The sequence below is a fragment of the Rhincodon typus genome, chromosome 1, assembly GCF_021869965.1.
Source record: "Rhincodon typus isolate 14 chromosome 1, sRhiTyp1.1, whole genome shotgun sequence".
Lineage (NCBI taxonomy): Eukaryota > Metazoa > Chordata > Chondrichthyes > Orectolobiformes > Rhincodontidae > Rhincodon > Rhincodon typus.
The window spans coordinates 26,991,986-27,014,536 of NC_063332.1; the positions used below are offsets into that span (position 1 = coordinate 26,991,986).

Consider the following 22,551-nt stretch of genomic DNA (forward strand, 5'->3'; position numbering starts at 1 on the left):
AACTTCCCCTACGACCTTGAATTTCTCCTAGGTCTTCCCAATCTTCAAACTTGGTGGAACAGTCAGGCAGATGAAGGAAACAACAATTTTAATTATTTATGCCATCTCTAATGTCCCACAGATCTTCCAGGTGAATGAGTCAACCCTGAATCGTAACGCCACAATAATGGTACTTCTTAATTCTACAGGTGCCCCTTTCCCAAGGTCACAGCAGTCACACGTCACATCCTGCAGACAACTTCACCTCTCTCCACAATCCGAGTTCCCCCTGTCTCACTCTGTCCAGTCTCAGCCAGGTCTGAGCAGTCAACTGACTCCATCACACCAGCACACCACAACTGCAGTGCCGGTACACCAGCCTTTGACTCCTTTACCAAGCGCACAGTTCCAGGACGTTCCGACCTTCTTACCTCAGTCGTTACACCAGCAATATCTCTTACACCAGCAGCTGCTTGAGGCCCAGCGGCGAAGGCTGTTGCCTTTCCCCAGGTAGGTGAAAGCGATTGATAAGCAATGATATTGTATGTTGAAGTATTCATACTGTAGTAGGTTCATGTGCAGAATGTTGCACTCCCCCGGGTGTGGTCCAGTAATAAGGTGTACAAACCAGTTCCATTCAAGCCAGGTTTGGCCCACATCATGTTAGAAGTGTATAAGATTATGAAAGGTGTGGACAGGGTGAATAGAGAGCAGCTGTTCTGCTTAGCCAAAGGGTCAATGACAAAGGGTTTAGCAGGGATTTAAGGAAAAACCTTTGCACCCAGAGAGTGGTGGGGGTCTGGAATGCACGGCCTGGGAGAGTAGTTGCGGCAGAAATCCTCTCAACCTTTAAAAAATACCTGGATTAGCACTTGAAATGTCGTAACATTCAAGGCCATGGGCCTAATGTGGAAAATGGGACTAGTCTAGGTAATAGTACATGCTTGCTGGTACAGACGTGATGGGTCGAAGGGCCTCTTCTGTACTGTATGATTCTATGAACAATAGTGTAGCTGCCTCAGCTGGCTGACAGTAAGTGCTACATACATCAATGTTTCCCATTTGAAATCCACTTCTTGAATCATCTGCAGCTGTACGCTTGGGTGAAATTATCCTTGAAGAATTCTCATTTGAGGTACCAGAGGGCACAAAACCATTAGATATAGGAACAAGAGTAGGCCATTTGGTCCCTTGAGCCTGCTGTGCCATTCAGTAAGATCATGGCTGATCTAACATTCCTGTCCTTTCCTGGAACGTTTGATCTCCTACTGATCAAGAATCTATCTACCTCAGCCTTAAATATACACAAGGACATTGCCCCCATACCTCTGTGTGGCAGGGAGTTTCAAAGACTCTCAACCCTCTGAGAGAAGAAATTCCTCCTCGTCTCAATCTTATATTGGTGTCCCTTTGTTCTGAGACTATGCCCTCTGGTTCTAGACTCTCCTATGAGGGGAAACATTCTCTCAGCATTTACCCTGTCAAGCCCCTCAAAAATTCTATATGTTTCATCTCTCATTCTTCAATAGAGTCCCAACCTGTTTAGCCTTTGCTCATAGGACAATCTCTCCATAGTGAGTATCATCATCATGAAGCGTCTCTGATCTACCACTAATGAAATGATATCCTTCCTTAAATAAGGGGAACAAAACTACTCATAGTCTCACCAGCACCTTGTCCAGCTGCAGTGAGACTTCCTACTCTTATACCCCAAACCCCTTGAAATAAGGGCCAACATTCCATTGGCCTTCCTGATAACCTGCTGCACCAGTGTGCTGGCTTTCTGTGTTTCATACGCAAGTACAGCCAAGTATCTTTGCATTATTGTAGTTTGTTGTAACCTAGAGGTTATTTGATTTGTAAAGATTGCATTGTACTTTAAGTAACCAGTTAGTGCTGCTGGTTGCTGTAAGAACATAGAACATAGAACATAGAACAGTACAGCACAGTACAGGCCCTTTGGCCCACAATGTTATGCTAAACTTTTACCCTAACCCTAAGGTCTATCTAACCTCCACCCCTACCTTATACTATCATCCATATGCCAATCTAATAGCCGCTTAAATGCCCCTAATGAGGCCGACTCCACTACCCTCTCCGGCAATGCATTCCACACCCCGACCACTCTCTGAGTAAAGAACCTACCTCTGACGTTTCCCCTATATCTACCTCCACTCACTTTAAAACTATGCCCCCTCGTAACAGCTACCTCCACCCTAGGAAAAAGTCTCTGGCTCTGTAAGCGTGGGTTTAGGTGAATACTGGGCATCTGTGAGTAAGGCAAGCAAGGTAAAGGCAAGGGAAGATTCTTTTATCTTTCTGAGTGTAAAGGGGCAGAGATGATGGCAGTTAGGGCAGTGGTGTGGTTCTCCTGCCAGAAGTGGGAGATCACGGAGCAATCTAGTGTCCCTGACGACTCTGTCTGCAGGAAGTGTCGTTCGGTTGCAGCAGCAGTTGGACACACCGAGGAGCATACAGGGGGCAGAGTGTGTGATAGACACTAGTTACAGGGAGGTGGTCACACCACAGGTTCAGGCAGATGGGTGACCACCAGGAGATGCAGGCAGGTAGTGCAGGAGTCTCCCGTGGCTATTCCCCTCTCTAACAGGTATACTGTTTTGGATACTGTTGAGGAGGACAGCCTTTCAGGGGAGTATAAAGGCAGCAGCCAGGCCTTTGGCACCACAACTGGCTCTGCTGTGGAGCAGGGTCGTGCAAGATCTAAGCGAGCGATAGTGAGACTCGCTTGTTAGGGACACATACAGGCGTTTCAGTGGCCGCATTTGAGACTCCAGGATGGTGTATTGCTGCCCTGGTCCCAGGGTCAAGGACATCTCTGAGTGGTTGCATGAAATTCTTAAGGGGGAGGGTGGGAGTGCAGCCAGAGGTCGTGGTGCACATTGGTACCAACGACATAGGAACAGAGAGGGATAAGGTCAATGACTAGTGGTGTTCCACAGGGATCTGGGATCCGTACTGGGACTTCTGCTGTTTGTGATATATGCAAGTGACTCGGATGAAAATGTAGATGGGTAGATTAGTAAGTTTCCAGATGATATAAAGATCGGTTGGAGTTGTGGATAGTGTAGAAGGTTGTCAAAGAATATAGCGGGATATAGATCAATAGCAGATATGGGCAGAGAAATGGCAGATGGAATTTAATCCATGTATGGAGGAGTAGTAGACAGTGAAGAAGGTTACCTCAGAATACAACGGGACCTTGATCAGATGGGCCAATAGGCCGAGGAGTGGCAGATGGAGTTTAATTTAGATAAATGTGAGGTGTTGCATTTTGGAAAAGCAAATCAGGGCAGGACTTATACAGTTAATGGTAAGGTCCTGGGGAATGTTGCTGAACAGAGACCTTAGATTGCAGGTTTATAGTTCCTTGAAAGTGGAGTCGCAGGTAGACAGGATAATGAAGAAGGCATTTGGTATGCTTGCCTTTATTGGTCAGTGCATTGAGTATAGGAGCTGAGAGGTCCATGTTGTGACTGTGCAGGACATTGACTAGGCCACTTTTGGAATACTGCATGCAATTCTGGACTCCCTGCTCGAGGGAAAGAGTTAAAAGGGATCTAAGTGGCAACTTTTTGACGCAGAGGGTGATGCGCGTATGGAATGAGCTGCCAGAGAAAGTGGTCGAGGCTGGTACAATTATAACATTTAAAAGGCATCTGGATGCCTTTTACTGTATACAGAACTGCGTACAGTTACCAAAAGGATGTGGATGCTTTGGAGAGGGTACAGAGGAGGTTCACCAGGATGTTGCCTGGTGTGGAGGACGCTAGCTATGAAGACAGTTTGAGTAGATTAGGATTATTTACATTAGAAAGACGGAGGTTGAGGGGGGACCTGATTGAGGTCTACAAAATCATCAGAGGTATAGACAGGGTGGATAGCAGGAAGCTTTTTCCCAGAGCCGGGGACTCAATTACTAGGGGTCACGATTTCAAGGTGAGAGGGGAAAAGTTTAAGGGAGATATGCGCGGAAAGTTCTTTACGCAGAGGGCGATGGGTGCCTGGAACGCGTTGCCATCGGAGGTGGTAGAGGTGGGCACGATAGCGTCATTTAAGATGTATCTAGGTAGTTACATGAATGGGCAGGGAGCAGAGGGATATGGATCCTTGGAAAATAGGCGACAGGTTTAGATAGAGGATCTGGATCGGCACAGGCTTGGAGGGCTGAAGGGCCTGTTCCTGTGCTGTAATTTTCCTTGTTCTTTATTCTTTGATGGTTACATGAATTGGAAAGGTTTGGATGGATATGGGCCAAATTCTGGCAAATGGCACTAGATTAACTCAGGATATCTGGTCAGCATGGATGAGTTGGACGGAAGGGTCTGTTTCCGTGCTGTACAGCTCTATGACTCTATCACTCTGTGAGGTGCTGCACTTTAGGAGATCAAATGTTAAGGAAAAATATACAGTTAATGATAGGGCCCTGAACAGTATTGATGTACAGAAGGATCTTGGGGTTCAAGTCCATAGCTTCCTGAAAGTAGCCACACAAGTAGATAGGGTGATAAGGAAGGCTTATGATGCTTGCTTTTATTGGTTGGGGAAACGAGTACAAGAGTCAGGATGTCATGTTGCAGCTTTATAGTACTTTGGTTAGGCTTCACTTAGAGTATTGCATTCAATTCTGGTCGCCACATTACAGGAAGGATGTGGAGCATTTGGAGAGGGTGCAGTAGAAGATGCTGCCTGGAACAGAGGTTATGAAGTATCAGGAGAGGCTAGAAAAACTTGGGTTGTTTTCTCTGGAGAGACACAGAGGCTGAGGGGAGACTTGATAAAAGTCTAGAAAATTATGAGATGCATAGATAGGGTTGACAGAATCTTTTTCTCAGAATTGAAATGTTTAATACTAGAGGTGAGAGGCATTTCAGGTGAGAGGCAAACGTTTAAAGGAGTTGTGAGGTACACGTTTTTTACACAGAGAGTGGTAGGAGTGTGGAACACGGTGCCAGCGGTGGTGGTGGAGGCAAATACAATAGGGCCGTTTAAGGGACTTTCAGATAAGCACATGAAAATGCAAGGAATGGAGGGATATGGGCCAAGGGCAGGCAGAAAGGATTAGTTTAGTTTGGTGTCAGGTTCGGCACAATATTGTGGGCCAAAGGGCCTGTTCCTGTGCTGTACAGTTCTATGTTCTACTGAAGCTTTCTGTAGTTTTTCTCCATTTAAATAGTATTCTGTTCTTTTGTTCTACCTTCCAAAATGAACAGCTTTGTATTTTCCTACATTATACTCATCACTTTTTGCCCATTTACTTAATATATCAGTATCTTGCTGTGAATAGTTTGTATCCCTCTCACAACCTGCCTTTCCATCTAATTTAGTATAGTCTGCAAATTTGGGTACAATACATTCACTTCCTTCCTCCAAGTCATTCTGTATATTGTAAACAGTTGCAGTCCTAAAACTAATTCCTGTGGAACCCCACAGGTCACAATATAGCTTGCCAATATAGTACTTCCAATACCATGGGCTGTTATCTAGTGACTTTACCTGTTGTGAGGAACCTTGTTGAATGCCTCTGGGAGTCCAAATACAACACATCCACTTGTTCCCCTCCATCCACTTTTGTCGTAACTTCCTCAAAAAACTCTCATAAGTGAATCAGTGTGATTTTCCTTTCCCAAAGCCATGGCGCCTCTGCTTGATTAGATTATTGTTTTCAAAATGTGCTGCTGTTATCTCCTTAATATTTGATTACAGTACTTTTCCACCAATAGATGTTAGATTAATCAATCCGCTTTTTGCCTCCCTCGTCTTTGAATAGGTTGTCATGTTGTCAGTTTTCCAATCCTCTGGTATTTCTCCAAATCCAAGGATTTTTTCAAAAATTACAACCAACGCCATCCACTATCTCTGTTGCTCCCTCTTTCAGGATCCTAAGATACAAGCTATCAGGGCCAAGGGATCTATCTGCCTTTAGCCCCAATAGTTTGTCTAATAATAGTTTTTTTGGTGATGGTAACAATACTTAATTCGTCTCTGTATTTTTTTTAGTATTAATGGGATGTTTGAAGTATCTTCCACAGTAAAAACTGATGTAAAATATTGGTTTAACTTCTCTGCCATTTCCTTGTTCCTCAAAACTGTCTCCCCAGATTCATTTTCTAAGGGGTTTATTTTCACTTTGACCTCTGCCTTCCGTTTTATGTATTTAAAGAAGCTCTTATTGTCAGTTTTTATATTCCTCACTAGTTTGTCCTTGCAGTTTGTTTTCTCTGTCTTTATTATATTTTTAGTCCTTCTTTGCTGGATTCTGAATATATGTCAGCCTTTGTACTTAGACTCAGTACTCTCCTTAACTTCCTTGGTTAAGCATGGTTGATTTATCCCTCTCTTAGAATCTTTCACCCTTACTGGGATGTATTTTTGCTGCCAGCCATAAATTACCTCCTTAAAATGTCTGCCATTGCTTGCTTCCTGTCATTCCTGATCATCTATCGACCCAGTTCACTTTAGCCAGCTTTGTCCTCATTACATGATCATTCCCTTTATTTAAGTAAAACACAGTTGTTTCCGACCCAAGTTTCTCACTCTTGAACTGAGTATTGAAGTATAGCATATTATGATCATTCCTTCCCAGGGGATCTTTTACTCTAAGGTCATTTATTAAATCTACATCATTACCCATTACCTGATCGAGGACAGCCTGTTCCCTGGTTGACTCCATGACACACTGCTCCCTAATGCACTCTATGAATTTGTTGTTGCAGCTGCCATTTCCAATTTGATTACCCCAATCAACATTAAGATTAAAGTCACTCATAACCCTTCCTTTTACATGCTCCTATTATTTCGGTGCTGGGATCCGTCATATTTACAATATATATTAGTGATTTGGATGAGGAAACAAATGGAACCAGGCCGAGTGTTAGACCTGTTGGTAGGAGAGCATTTTGGCGGTAGTGATCATAACTCTGTTTCTTTCACGATAGTCCTGGATAAGGATAGGTACATACGGCAGGGTAAAGTTTACAATGGAGGGAAGGGTAATTGCAATTCAGTTAGGCAAGAACTAGGTAACATAAATTGGGAACAGATGCTGACAGAGAAGAGCACCACAGAAATGTGGAGATTGTTTAAGGAATGCATACTGCATGCGCTCAATATGTTTGTCCCTAGCAGGCAGAGAAGATGCGGTCGAGTGAGGGAGCCATGGTTCTCGAGAGAGGTCGAACGACTGGTTAAGAGTAAGAAGGAGGTTTATATAAGGTTTAGGAAAAGAGGAACGGAAAAGGCTCTAGAGGGAAAAAAGTTGGCCAGGAAGGAGTGAAGAAAGGGCTTAGGAGAGCTATAAGGGGGCATGAGAAAACCTTGGTTGATAGGATCAAGGAAAACGCCAAGGCTTTTTACACATATATGCAGAACAAGAGAATGACCAGAGAAAGGGTAAGGCCAATCAAGGATTGTAAAGGGAATTTGTGCACAGAGCCTAAAGAGATAGGAGAGGTCTTTAATGAATACTTTTCTTCAGTATTCACAACTAAGAGGGACCTAGTTGTAGAGGAGGGCAATGTGAAATAGGCAGGTAGGCTAGAGGAGGTTGATGTTAGTAAAGAAGATGTGCTAGGAATTCTGAGGAAGTTGAGGATAGATAAGTCCCCCGGGCCTGATGGGATTTATCCAAGGATTCTATGGGAAGCGAGGGACAAGATCGCAGGGCCTTTGGCGATGATCTTTTTGTCCTCACTGTCCATGGGTATAGTGCTGGGAGATTGGAAAGAGGCAAACGTCATTCCCTTGTTCAAAAAAGGGAGCAGGGATAACCCCAGAAATTACAGGCCAGTTAGTCTTATGTCAGTGGTGGGCAAATTATTGGAAAGGGCTCTGAGAGACAGGATTTATGATCACTTGGAAAGGCACAGTTTGATTCGTGATAGTCAGCATGGATTTGTAAGGGGTAGAACATGCTTCACAAACCTTACTGAATTCTTTGAAGAGGTGACCAAACACGTGGGTGAAGGTGGAGCAGTGGATGTGGTATACATGGATTTAAGTAAGGCGTTTGATAAGGTTCCCCATGGTAGGCTCATGCAGAAGGTAAGGAGGCATGGGACAGGGGGAAATGTGGCAGATTGGATTCAGAATTGGCTGACCCTTAGAAGACAAAAGGTGGTAGTGGACGGAAAATATTCAACATGGTGTTCAGTTACGAGTGGTGTACCACAAGGATCTGTTCTGGGTCCTCTTCTATTTGTGATTTTTGTAAATGATTTGGATGATGGCGTGGAAGGGTGGATTAGCAAGTTCGCGGATGATACGAAGGTGTGTCACGTTGTGGACAGTGCGGAGGGCTGTCCTAGGTTACAAAGGGACGTTGATAGGATGCAGAGCTGGGCTGAGAAGTGGCAGATGGAGTTTAACCCTGAAAAGTGTGAGGTGATTCATTTTGGAAAGACAAACTTGAAAGCAGAATACAGGGTTAACGGAAAGATTCTTGGCAGTGTGGAGGAGCAGAGGGATCTTGGCGTTCATGTTCACAGTTCCCTGAGAGCTGCCACCCAGGTGGATAGAGTTGTTAAGAAGGCGTATGGTGTGTTAGCTTTCATTAATAGAGGGGTTGAGTTCAAGAGCCATGAAGTTATGCTCCAGCTATACAAAAGCCTGGTTCGGCCACATCTGGAGTATTGTGTCCAGTTCTGGTCACCTCATTACAGGAAAGACGTGGAAGTGTTAGAAAAGGTGCAGAGGAGATTTACCAGGATCAGAGATAGTAGGAACTGCAGATGCTGGAGAATCCGAGACAACAAGGTGCAGGGCTGGATGAACACAGCAGGCCAAGCAGCATCATAGGAGCAGAGAGGCTGACGTTTCGGGCCTAGACCCTTCATCAGATTTACCAGGATGTTGCCTGGAATGGAGGGAAGGTCTTACGAGGAAAGGTTGAGAGAGTTACGGCTTTTCTCTTTAGAACGACGAAGAATGAGAGGTGACTTGATAGAGGTGTACAAAATGATCAGAGGTATAGATAGAGTAGACAGCCAGAGACTTTTTCCTCGGTTGGAGGTAGCTTTTACGAGGGGACATAGTTTTAAAGTGAAAGGAGGTAGATATCGGGGAGACATCAGAGGTACGTTCTTTACTCAGAGAGTAGTAGGGGCATGGAATGCATTGCCGGAGAGGGTAGTAGAGTCGGCCTCATTAGGGGCATTTAGGTGGCTATTAGATAGGCATATGGATGATAGTATAAGGTAGCGGTGGAGATTAGATAGACCTTAGGTTTAGGGTAAAAGTTCGGTACAACATCGTGGGCCGAAGGTCCTGTACTGTGCTGTACTGTTCTATGTTCTATGTAACATCTCAAAGTTTGCATATGATACTAAGTTGGGTGGGAGGGTGAACTGTGACGAGGATGCAAAGATTTTTTCAGCATGATCTGGATAGGTTGGGTGAGTTGGCAAATCAATGGCAGATGCAGTATAATTTGGATAAAGGTGAGGTTATTCACTTAGGAAGCAAAAACAAGAAGGCAGATTACTACCTGAATGGCTATAAATTGGGAGAGGGGAGTGTGCAGTGGGACCTGGGTGTCCTTGTGCACCAGTTGCTGAAGGTAAGCATGCAGGTGCAGCAGGCGGTAAAGAAGGCAAATGGTATGTTGGCCTTCATTGCGAGAGGTTTCGAGTGCAGGAGCAGGGATGTGTTGTTGCAGTTATACAGGGCCTTGGTGAGGCCACACCTGGAATGTTGTCTGCAGTTTTCGTCTCCTTTTCTGAGGAAGAATGCTCTTGCTCTTAGGGGAGTGCAGTGAAGGTTTACCAGGCTGATTCTGGGGATGGCGGGACTGACATATGAGGAGAGATTGATTAGGCTAGGATTATTTTCGCTGGAGTTCAGATGAATGAGGGGGTGATCTCACAAAGACATATAAAATTCTAACAGGACTAGACAGGGTAGATGCAGGGAGGAAGTTCCCAATGGTGGGTGTGTCCAGAACCAGGGGTCACAGTACGAGGATTTGGGGTAGACGATTTAGGACGGAGATGAGGAGACATTTCTTCACCCAAAGAGCGGTGAGCTTGTGAAATTCATTACCACAGGAAATAGTTGATGCCAAAATTTTGAATGTATTCAAGAGGCACTTGGGGTGAATGGGATCAAAGGTTATGGGGAGAAAGCAGGATTAGGCTATTGAGTTGGATGATCAGCCATGATCGTGATGAATGGTGGAGCAGGCTTAAAGGGCTGAATGGCCTCCTCCTGCTTCTATCTTCTATGTTTCTATGTTGATATGTAGCCTTTCCCACAGAATGGCTGCTGTTTGGTGCTCTGTACTCCTGCCAATGTCTTCTTTCCCTTGCTGTTTTTTATCTCCCCACATTATCTGATCTAAATCATCTCTCAACCGTCCTCAATTCATTTTTTTATTATCAGTGCTACCGCACTATCTTTTCTATCCCTTCTGTTGCTCCGCAAGGTCAAATATTCATCAAAGTTAAGCCCCCCGTTTTGATGTCCTTGTAACCATGCTTCTGTAATGGCTATGAGATCACATTCATTTACCTCAATTTGTTTGTCTACCTTATTTTGAATGCTTTGTGCATTAAGCTACTACATCTTTAAGTTTATTCTATTGGTGAGCTTGACTGCATTTTTACAGGGCAGTCAGCACCTATGGGAAATGTTAGGCTCATTTTCAATATCTTTGTTATTCAGGGTGGGAGAATTAAACAATAGCTGAGATTGAGATCGAAGCCATTAGTCAGGGGACCATATTACCAATTACAAAGAATTCTGTGTTTAATTGAGACAAACTACCAAAATGTGGAAAATGATATAAAATAATTGCACAATGCAAGAGAAACTGCTCTTCTGAGGCCAATAAGTGGTGTGAAATGGTGTGAAAAACAGAAATAGTACATTATTTAAATGGCGGTATATTGGGAAATGTGGATGTGCAAAGGGATCTGGGTATCCTTGTATCAGTCAGTGAAAGTAGACTAGCAGGTGCAGCAAGTAATTAGGAAGGCAAATGGTATTGTCTTCATTGCAAGAGGATTTAAGCTCAGAAGTAGGGATATCTTACTGCAAATATGCAGACTATACCTGGAGTATTGTGTACAGTTTTGGTATCCCTGCCTAAGAAAGGCTATATTTGTCATAGGGGGAATGCAGTGGAGGTCCACTAGGCTGATACTGGGATGGCAGGTTTGTTTCGAGAAAGATTGGTTCAACTGGGCCTATATTCACTAGAGTTTAGAAGAATGAGAAGGGATCTGATTGAAACATATAAAATTCTAATGGGGCTGGACAGATTGGATGCAGAGAGGATGTTTCCCCTGGTTGGGAAGTTTGGAACAAGGAGTCACAGTCTCAGGATACAGAATAGGCTATTCAGGACTGAGATGGGGCAACATTTCTTCACTGAGAGGATGGTCAACCTGTAGAATTTTGAAAAGGTGAAAATGCAATGGAATTTAATTTTAAATTATATTGAAAAACACCAGAAATTGTAAGCTTAGCAAACTGAGTATTTTTTGATTTATTTATTCCTTGGATGTTGGCATCCATTTATTAATAATGGGCCATGCCCAAAATGCTCCTCAAAAGTATAATTTTAATCCATGAAAATAAAATGGCATGGAATGGAATTTTAGATGAACAAATTTAGTCTTCCACAGTGCAAATTTAGATTTTTTGATTTTATAAAGCATCAACAGAAACACTCTTTTGACTCTTCAATCATACTGGTCACAGTCAATTGAGTAATTTGAGTCTTTAATGTTTTCCTATTGATTATTTAGTGAGTCTTATGCCTGCCTGTGAGAAAATGGAACACTTCAACATTGTACATCCCTTCATTCAGTGTCAGATTCAGAATTCCTAGACCACGTTCACAGATAGAATGCAGAATAAATTCTCCAAACTACATGCTCTCAATAAATCTTAAAGCATTGTTTCCAAGAACCATATTTAACTCACAACTGATATTATATTGAGAAAAAATGGAAACATAGAAAATAGGAACAGAAGTAGTCCATTCAACCCATCAAACCTGTTCAGCTATTCGGTATGATCATGGTTGATTCTCTATCTCAATGCCATATTCCTGTTCTCTCCCCATACTCTTTGACACTTTCAGTCTCGAGAATTCTATTCATTTCTTTCTTAAATATATTTAGCAACTTGGCCTCCACAGCCCTTTGTGGTAGAGAATTCCACAGATTCATCACCTTCTGAGAGAAAAATTCTCCTCATCTCTGTCCTAAATGTCCTACTGCCTATTGTAAGAGTGTGGCCTCTTGTTGTAGACCCACTCCAGGCCAGGGAAAATATCATCCCTGCATCTGATCTGTCCAGCCTGTCAGAACTTTACACAGTTCAATGAGATTCCCTCTCATCATTCTAAATTCCTGTAAATAAAGGCCCAGACAACCTAATCTTTCCTTGTTGGATAAACCTGTCATCTCAAGGATCAGTCTGTTGACTGCGTAAGTATTGGCCAGTGTTGAATTCTAGTGTTGAATCTTTCTGTGTTGATTAGAATCTGGGTTAAAACTGCTCAAATACTGTTTAGGCACAGAAGTTTCAGAGAAAAGAATTATATTCATTAGTTTGGGTGTTCATCTAACCGAAGTTCCAGAAATAAAAGATTAGGTTTTCTAAATGTCTAATGCCACTCAACCCCTTATAGGCACTTGAATATTTTTTTGATATGATTCATTTTTGGGTAGATGTCAATGGGTTGAGCTAATAGAAAATGGAGTTAGATTTGCCTGAATGATTCTTGTCTGCCCTTGATGTAGCTTCCTCTAGTGTTGTTCTGTTACTTTGTAGACGGACACAGGAAAGGGCTCCTCCTTACCCCCACCGTCTCCGAGCAGGTTTTGATTTCAGTAACCACCTCCATCCTGGTTCAGCAGTGGGAACACAGCCCAGGTACCTGACTGAAGGCACTGACTGGTAAGTCCCAGGGATGTTTCACAGGCCATACTGATTTGATGACGACTAGGCGAGACTGGAGGCATTAGTAGATCTTGTGCTTTTCTGTCCTCTGATCCAAGATAAAATTTTGTGAAGGCTGATGAATGGAACTTGCACCATTCATACACAAATGCTAATTGTTTGATATCCATGTTTATATTCTTTATGGTTCAGCGTAGATGATGTATTCACAGCAGGAAGTTTACATCCTGATGTTTTCCTAGCCAAGAGTTAGCTTCAGAATTGACAAAATCTTAAAAAACACAATATTTACATCTTTGCAGTTACTGATTTTCTCTTGATGCCTATTTGTTATTTTTGAAGGGATATCAGTGTAGAGGCTGGTTTGCCCCATACTCAGTACCAGGCCCTCCATGTACATCGTTTACATCATTACCTAGCAACAACCAGGATACATCATTTCTCTCGAAGTATGTCTTCGGCATCTGTGGTAAGGATGTACTTTGCTCTGTTCTGGCTTATGCTCAATGTTGGCTACTCTTCCATTATTGCTGTCACAGATATTTTCCTCATCAACCTATTCAGAAATTTTATTAAATACCTCTGGAGCAGGTGGGACTTGAACCCAGGCCTCCTGGCCTGGAAGTAGGGGGCAGTACCACTGCACACAAGGGCCCTGAGGCTTGTTGTATGCCCGTCAGGAGAAAAGTCAGTAGGTGCATTCCCCTTACATCATGGCAACATATTTCAATGCAGTGCCATGTGGCTTATCATGAAGCTGCAAGCAAATAGTAAACATGGATTTACAATAAAACAGTGTCATTTCAACTTTTGCAGCTCCCCGATGCCTTAACAATTTGGTAGCGCCAGTCTATAAGATCTACAGGTCACATGTTTAGTTTCTAATCCAGGTTGAGTCTGACTGTCTTGGGTAATTTGGCATTAGGAGGTTATGTAAAGGGGAGATGCTGACAGTGGTATATTGAACATGTTGCATGATGAGGAAAATCCAGGCTAATATTCTGGGGACACAGGTTCAAATTCTACTATGGTTAATGAAATTCATAAAACCTAGAACTGACAGCTAATCTCAGTAATGGTGACCACGAAACTATCATTGATTGCTGGAAAAATCTGCGGCCTTTATTTAGTTTAGCTTGCATATGACACTTGACCCACAGCAAAGTGACTGACACTTAATTGTGCTCTGATATGGCCTAGCATGCAACTCACACCCGGCACTTTTCCCTGCAACCGCCGGAAGTGCTACACCTGCCCCCATACCTCCTCCCTCACCCCCATCCCAGGCCCCAAGAAGACTTTCCACATCAAGCAGATATTCACCTGCACATCTGCCAATGTGGTATACTGCATCCGCTGTACCCGTTGTGGCTTCCTCTACATTGGGGAAACCAAGCGGAGGCTCGGGGACCGCTTTGCAGAACACCTACGCTCGGTTCGCAATAAACAACTGCACCTCCCAGTCGCGAACCATTTCAACTCCCCCTCCCATTCCTCGGACGACATGTCCATCCTGGGCCTCCTGCAGTGCCACAACGATGCCATCCGAAGGTTGCAGGAACAGCACCTCATATTCTGCTTGGGAACCCTGCAGCCCAATGGTATCAATGTGGATTTCACAAGCTTCAAAATCTCCCCTCCCCCTACCGTGTCCCAAAACCAGTCCAGCTCGTCCCCGCCTCCCTAACCTGTTCTTCCTCCCACCTATCCCCTCCTCCCACCTCAAGCCGCACCCCCATCTCCTACCGACTAACTTCATCCCGCCCCCTTGACCTGTCCATCCTCCCTGGACTGACCTATCCCCTCCCTAACTCCCCACCTACACTCACCTTTAGTGGCCCCATCCCCGCCTCTTCGACCTGTTTGTTTCCTCTCCACCTATCCTCTCCTCTATCCATCTTCTATCCGCCTCCCACTCTCTCCCTATTTATTTCAGAACCCCCTTCCCCTCCCCCTTTTCTGATGAAGGGTCTAGGCCCGAAACGTCAGCCTTTCTGCTCCTATGATGCTGCTCGGCCTGCTGTGTTCATCCAGCTCTGCAACTTGTTGTCTCGGATTCTCCAGCATCTGCAGTTCCTACTATCTCTGATTCAACTTTAGTTCAAAGGTAACTAGGTTTAGGCAATAAATGCTCACTTGCCAGTGATGCCTATTTCCCACGAAAAGGAATAAAGAAAAATACCCTTTGTTTGGAAATCCACAGTTGGAGAGAATGATTGAGTCAGGTTTCCTGTTGCTATTTTGGACCTTGCTAGAAATGTGTGTTTGTCAACTTGTGGACAGGATTGAGCTCAGCTGCAATACCTACCCACCTCTGCCTTTGGTAAAAATATCACAGCTGAAGACTGGACTAAGGAATCATACACTCTGCAAGTAGTTGCCAATTGGTGGAGATAGGAGTGGGTGTGAAATTTGGCAAATAAGATAAAATTCTCTAACGACTGCCTGTGCTGAGAATAGTTACCTCAGTTCAGATCACAAATTAAATATGGGACCTTTCTGATCTCTAAAGCTCAGTAGATGGTTATTTATTCATCCTCAATAATAAAAATCTGTGTTTTCCAGATTATTCCTGACTTGAGGAATTACCCTTATCCGCATCTTCATCTACTGGCTCTCCAAGGGTTAAATGGGGGTCGGCAGAGCCCTGCCGTTAGGGAAAGTTATGAGGTGCGTCATGTTATGTTCAAGGATACTCGCAAGTTTGCTTATTTGTTGCCTTTGAAATTTTACATCATATATGACCAACTTAGGTTTGCACAAGATTTCCCTTCCTGGTATGCATACCTTGTCTTTAAGAAACTTAAGCTTTAAGGAGTATACAGTGTGAATACAATATTGTGACTCTGCCTGCCAGTTGGTCTGCAATGGGTTTGAAATTTCTCAAACAGAAATCAGTTTCTTTACTGTAATGTCTACTGTATAACTTTATTATGTGTTTTAATGTTTTAAACAATATAACACTCTGAATCCTTGTTGAGTGATTGATGAGTAGATCATTATGTTTAATATGAAATAGTGAAAATCTTTGGAAAGCATCATGTTGCTGAGACCTATTGTGCTTAACCAGTCAGCAAGCAAGTTAATCTACAGGTCAAACATATGGTCAACAGTTCTGAGGAAGGGTCATCAGACCCGAAATGTTAACTCTGTTTTTTTCTTCACAGATGCTGCCAGACCTGCTGAGCTTTTCCAGCAACTTTGTTTTTGTTCCTGATTTACAGCATCCACAGTTATTTCAGTTTTTACATGGTCAACAGTCTTAAATTGTGCTAAAATGCTTGAGACAACTTTCGATATCATTGTTTACATTATCAAAGAGTGTTGAAAACACAGCAAACTGGCAAGCAGACAAATTCCTATCAGAATGTCAGTTTAACTCACTTGAGAAAGGTAAGTAATCAGGGAGTGCCCTAGATCAATAGCAAGCAAGGTTAGATTTAAGGTATTTCATCAAAATGGCCATAAAGTTCCCTAGTTTTAATTGGGACACAGCAGACCTCCTAACAGAATTTAAAACAATTAGCCAGTTTTCAGAACTGTGGTTTCAAGATTCAGGTGCATTTGATGTAGAAAAGTAAGCCATTATGGTTTGCTTAATGCAGTGCTCCACAAAAGTTTTACAATTGTGGCCCCGTTTTGCTGCTTGAAAGTTGCTGATATCCCACAACTGTGAAAGTGGGTGGGGAAGGAAGTTGGTTGAGAGAGCAAGGGGAGGAAATGCCTGTGAATGTGAATGGGTACAACCTTCTGTGGGGGAAGAGAATGACTGTATGTGGGGAAGGAGATGACTGTTGGGGAAGGGGATGGAAATGTCTCTGGGCACAAAAATATGTCTGTGGAGAGGAGCAAATGCCTGTTGTGGGGGGTGATGGGCAGGGGAGATGCCTAATGACGGAGGAGATGCATGTTGGTGGGGCATGTCAGTGGGTGGGAGGTAAGATGTTTCTGGCTTGGGTGAGACATGGTGGGGGAGGTCTGAAGGGGAGGAAAATGCCTGTAGAAGGAGTAGAGAATGGTGGGGTATTAAGGGACTTGTGGGAATGGCAGGAGGAAAACATATTTCATCCACAGGGTTGGTGTACAAGAACAGATAGTTAGGCCTCGCCGTCTCTTAAAAGAATAACCAAACAGTTTATGAGGGCCTCCTAGCTGTTAGAACTTGATTGGAACTCCGTGGTAGCCTTTGATACATTGCACCTTGCAGCCCCAAAGATTTGGCCAATGTCTGCAGAAATAGGAATACATGGTGAAACCAATGAAGATAAAACCTCCAGCATGTAATGGTTTTCCAATTCCACATACACCATCTATATTGTTGGAAGGCATATATGATCAATCTGCCTGGACACTGCTGGATCAATAATTTCCAGAGCTCCCTGCAATGCCCTGACTTAACGCTGTCACAATCTGTGGAATCAGTTGGGCATCAGACAACAGATCAAGCTCAGAAATATCACCTATCATTTCGATTCATGACTTAGCATCAAAATGTTTTGAGTGTTTTGATGAAATAGGCAGTTTCAAGGAAGCTGCAACATGGTATTTGAAGAATGCAAACCTATCCATGGACTCACCATATAAATGCAGGTTCCACTTCAAAGACAATTTGAGGAACGAGCTAAATACGAGCAAGATGAATTCATCAAAAGAGTACAGGAGTACACAGACTGGTGTAGCTCAATAATATACATAAAAAGAAGAATGGATCTCTGAAAGTACATATCAAATCCCAACGCCTAAACACAGCTTTGAAATGGCACCCTCACAAAATACCCACTTTAGAAGAAGCTAAATCTGAGATTTGCAGGTGCGAAGTGCCTCCTGACATTTGATGCCAAGCATGGTGACGAGTCAAAACATCTTGAGGAGAAGTCCCAAGAGCTCACTACTCAGTAGCCCATTTCGATGACACTGTTTTCATTGATTGCCATTTGGGCTATATGTTCTTTCAAGGTCACATGGACCTCATTACGTCACTGTACCAGAATAATTCTGTATTGCCAGTGACATTGTTGGGGTGTGAAGAACAAAGCAAGAACAAGATCACAAACTGCATGCAATGAAGGATTGGAGTTCAAAATTCAGATCACATCAATGTGTCAGTGATCAACTTCATTTATTCCAGGGTCGGCATATGTCCTGATCAAAGAAAATAGAGGAGACCAAACAACCACTGAAACACCAAATGGAAGAGTAAAATGAAACAAAGAACTGCTAATAATGGACATCTGAAACACAAACAGAAATTGCTGGTGAAACTCAGCAGGTCTGGCAGCATCTGTAGGAAGAAAGCAGAGTTAATATTTTGAGTGTGGTGCTGGGTTTTGATGAAGAGTCACTGGACTCGAAATGTTAACCCTGCTTTCCTCCCACAGATGCTGCCAGAGCTACTGAGTTTCAGCAGCAATTTCTGTTTTTGTACCAAGTACGAGAGGTCCATCCTTTAATGAAAACAGAAAGAACAAATTGTTTATGAAGAAGTTATGAAGGAGAAAATACAATGGACCAACAGGAGGTTAACATCTTGATAGAATTAGAAAAATTCAGGGTGTAAAATCAAAATCAGTGTGTAAAACCAAAACCACACCTGCCCCTTCACCTCCTCCCTGCTTACTTTCCAAAGGCCTAAACAGTCTTTCCAGGTGAAGCAGAATTTCACCTGTACCTTCTCCAATCTTGTGTATTGTATTCACTGCACCCAATGTGGCCTACTCTACAGTGGAGAAACCAAACACAGGCTGGGTGACAGTTTTGCAGAACACCTCCGCTCTGTGTGCCATCAGGACCCCGACCTTCCTGTAGCTGGTCATTTTAACACAACATCCTGCTTGCGTGCCCATGTGTCTGTCCTCAGCATGCTGCAGTGTTCCATTGACTCACAGCGCAAACTGGAGGAAAAACATCTCATCTTCAGACTAAGCAGTTTACAGCCTTCTGAACTCAATATTGAGTTCAACACCTTTAAATTGTGAAGCATTTCTTCTCTTTTTTTTGGCCTGTTATCATATCCTCCCCTCACCCCATCCTTTTTACTGCCCTTTCAAGTCTGGCAGGAGACACACCACGTTCTGCTATTCTGATCACTTAATCTGTACTATCAACATCTTTTCTTCTCCAGCACCCTATACCCACTAGCCAACACCCCCCCCACAAACTCCCACACGCAAACTATAGCATAAATGCTGTCCCCTCCGCATGTCACTTCAACTCTGATGAAGAGGGATCTAGACTCAAAATGTTAGCTTGCTCTATCTCCATGGATGCTGTCTGACCTGCTGTGATCTCTAGCATTTATTGTTTTCAGACTAAATTTTTCACTGTTGACAGCCATGGTTATGTAAAGCTCTAAATATGGTAGTGGATCCCAAGAAAAGAAATTCATGGAATGTCTAGAGCTCACTAGGGAACAGGCAATTCTGGACTTGGTGATGTATAATGAGACAGACTTGATTAGGGACCCAAAGCTGAAGGAACTCCTCGGGGGCCAGTGACCATAACACAATAGAATTCACCTTGCAGTTTGAGAGGGAAAGATTGATTCATTTGTAACAATTATACAACTGAGTAAAGGTAACTTCAAAGATCTGAGGGAGAAGCTGGCCAGAATTGGTTGGAAAGGGAGCCTAGCAGGGAAGATGGGGAGCAGCAATGGCAGGAGTTTCTGGGGGTAATTTTGGAGGCACAGCAGAAATTCATCCTAAGAAAGAACAGACATACGAAAGGGAGGATGAGGCAACCAGGACTGACTAGGGAAGTCAGGGACGGCATAAAAGCAAAAGAAAAAGAATACAATGTGGTAAAGATTAGTGGGAAATCAGAAGATTGGGAAGCCTGTAAAAAACCAGCAGAAGACAAGGAAAAAGTAATAAAGGTGGGGAGAAGATGAAACATGAGGTAAGCTAGCTAGTAACATAAAGAAGATTGCAAGAGTTTTTTTTTAGAAATGTAAAAGGTAAGAGATCGGAATGAGTGGACATTACACTGCTGGAAAATGAAGCAGGAGAGGTGGTATTGGGGAACAAAGAAATGGTGGAGGAACTGAATTGGTACCTTGTATCAGTTTTCATAATGGAAGACACCAGGAGCATACCAGAACTTCAAGAGAGTCTGGGCAGAGGTGCACATGGTCGTCATCACTAAGGGGAAGGTGCTGGGGAAACTGATAAGTCTGATGGTGGATAAATCGTCTGAACCAGATGGACTGCACCCTAGGGTTTAATGGAGATAGCTGAGGAGATTAGAGGGGCATTAGTGGTAATTTTTCAGGCTTGCAGAGAACTGGAAAATGGCTAATGTAACACCTTATTTAACCAGGGAGTGAGGCAGATGACTTGAAATTATGGGCTAGTTAGGCTGGCCTCAGTAGCTGGTAAGATTTTAGAGACCATTATTAAGGATGAGATAGTGGAATACTTGGAAGTGCATGGTATACTAGGGCTATAAGCATGGCTTTATCAAAGGGACAGATCTGTTAGAATTCTTTGAGGAGGTAATGAGCAAGTTAGATAAAGGAGAACCAGTGGACTTGATCTATTCGGTTTTCCAGAAGGCCTTTGATAAGATGCCCTTAAGATGTCTGGTCAATAAGATAAGAGCCTATGGTGTTAGGGGCAAGGTACTGGCATGAAAAGAGGATTGCCTGGATAGAGACCCAGATAGAGTGGACATGGAGAAGATTTTCCCACTGGTAGGAGAGACTAGGATCAGAGGGCACAGCCTCAGAGTGATGGGATGACCCTTTAGAACTGAAATGACGAAGAATTTTTACAGCCAGGCGGTGGTGAATCTGTGGAACTTATTTTTGCAGAAGGCTGTGGAGGCCAAGTCATTGAGTGTTATTATGACAGAGACAGGTTCTTAATTAATAAGTGGATCAAGGGTTACACGGTAAAGGCAAGAGAATGAGGTTGAGAAATATGTCAGCCATGATCGAACAGTGGTGCAAACTCGATGGCCCGAATGGCCTGATTGTCCTTCTATATTTTATGGTATTATGGTCACATGTATCACCCTGGATATGTATAGCTTTGAAATGTATAGACACAGATAATCAAACTGATGGGGAGGCAATAACCTAGTGGTATTGTTACTAGGCTATTAATCCAGAGGCCCAGGTAATTTTCTGAGTTCAAATCCTGCCATTGCAGATGGTGAAATTTGAATTCAGAAAAAATCTGTAATTAACAGTCCAATGATGATCATGAATCCATTGTTGATTGTCAGGAAAAACCCACCTGGTCCACCAATGTCCTTTAGGGAAGGAAACTGCCATCCTTACCTGGTCTGGCCTACATGTGACTCCAGACCCACAGCAATGTGGTTGACTCTGAACTGCCCTCTAGGCAATTAGGGATGGGCAATAAATGCTGGCTTAACCTATCATACTATCATCCTGTGAATAAATTAGTTAAAACAAATTCTTTAAAAAGTGCTCCATGAACATGATAATTTCTAAGTTGCTGTCACTCTGAATAAACTACTGGCCTGGTGTGATGTGTGATTAGGTAAGACTGCCTCAACTATCTTCCAGGTAAATGGAAAGTAGTTTTAAAAATCCATTAAGATATTAAGAGTTATATTACTTCTTGGCCTGACCAAGATGTTTACTCTTGCTTTAAAGAATGAAAGAGGTTACTAAAATTGTAAAAAAAAATTGAAATTTAAAAATGAGTGTCTGCTCACATCAAGCACCCCCAGGTTCCACATAAGTGACTGACAGTCCTGGAACAGTCCTAGATTTTAACTCATAGAGAAACAAAAAATTATTGCTATTCTAGGCATCTTTTTGGCCCTGAATCCACAATGGCAGATTGACATGGCGTGAAAGCCACACTGATGCCAGGCCTTATGCAAACCTATCATTTCAAGGCAGTCTCAAACCTTTGTGAATATGTTAATGTCATAATATATTGCATCTTGCTGGTTTCAGGAACTGTTACAACTAGAGGACAGACTTGGCACTGTGAACCGTGGAGCCGTGCAGAATGTGATCGAGAGGTGCACCTTCCCACACAAATACAAGAAGGTAAGAACGGATCTTACAAATAGCTGCTTGAGTCATTTAATGTTTTGTTGCACTACCTTCATTTATGATCACAGGAGACACATGTGGAAAATTGAAAGACAAGCAGTAAGGGTGTGCTTGTTACTGGATTGGGTGAAGGAATGCGAATGATGAGGTGAGGGATCAAGTAGAAGGATAGAGTGATGGAGCCAATATGAATGGGGTAGGGGTATGAGTGTGAAAGAAAATGAGAAAGGAACTAAGTAGCAGCCTGGATGAGAAATGGAAGAAATGTCTGAGAGATGGAAGAACCTTAGAAAGGAACAAAGGATGAGGACAGGATGAAGGTATAAGGAGACTTCAGAAACAGATAGGAAATTAGCAGTTCTGAGGGCTTCATAGGGAATGAAAAATGTTTAGTAGATAGTTGCTAAAAGGATAAAGCATTCAAAATGGGTGGGATGAATGTGAGCCATGATGTTGGAATTAGATTGAATAAAAGGTGTTTGGGTGGAGTCTGTCATTATATAGCTGCCATTCTAAAGTATGGCAAATAGGCCAATGTATACAAATCAATGTCCTGTTAAATTGGAACCTCGATTTTGAAATCTTAAAATGCTTCACAGCTTTTCAAATGC

The 22,551-nt window shown here is 43.0% G+C and overlaps 1 protein-coding gene across 1 annotated transcript in view; it reads left to right on the forward strand.

Annotated features, from left to right (window-relative positions):
- The window catches only part of rnf165a (ring finger protein 165a), a 35,435-nt gene that overhangs the window by 7,063 nt on the left and 5,821 nt on the right, over positions 1–22,551 (forward strand). Inside the window, exons 2-6 of the mRNA XM_020515713.2 lie at positions 189–489; positions 12,778–12,903; positions 13,249–13,375; positions 15,472–15,576; positions 21,839–21,934. Coding sequence (XP_020371302.2) covers positions 189–489; positions 12,778–12,903; positions 13,249–13,375; positions 15,472–15,576; positions 21,839–21,934 — 755 coding nt within the window. The remainder of the gene's footprint in view (positions 1–188; positions 490–12,777; positions 12,904–13,248; positions 13,376–15,471; positions 15,577–21,838; positions 21,935–22,551) is intronic.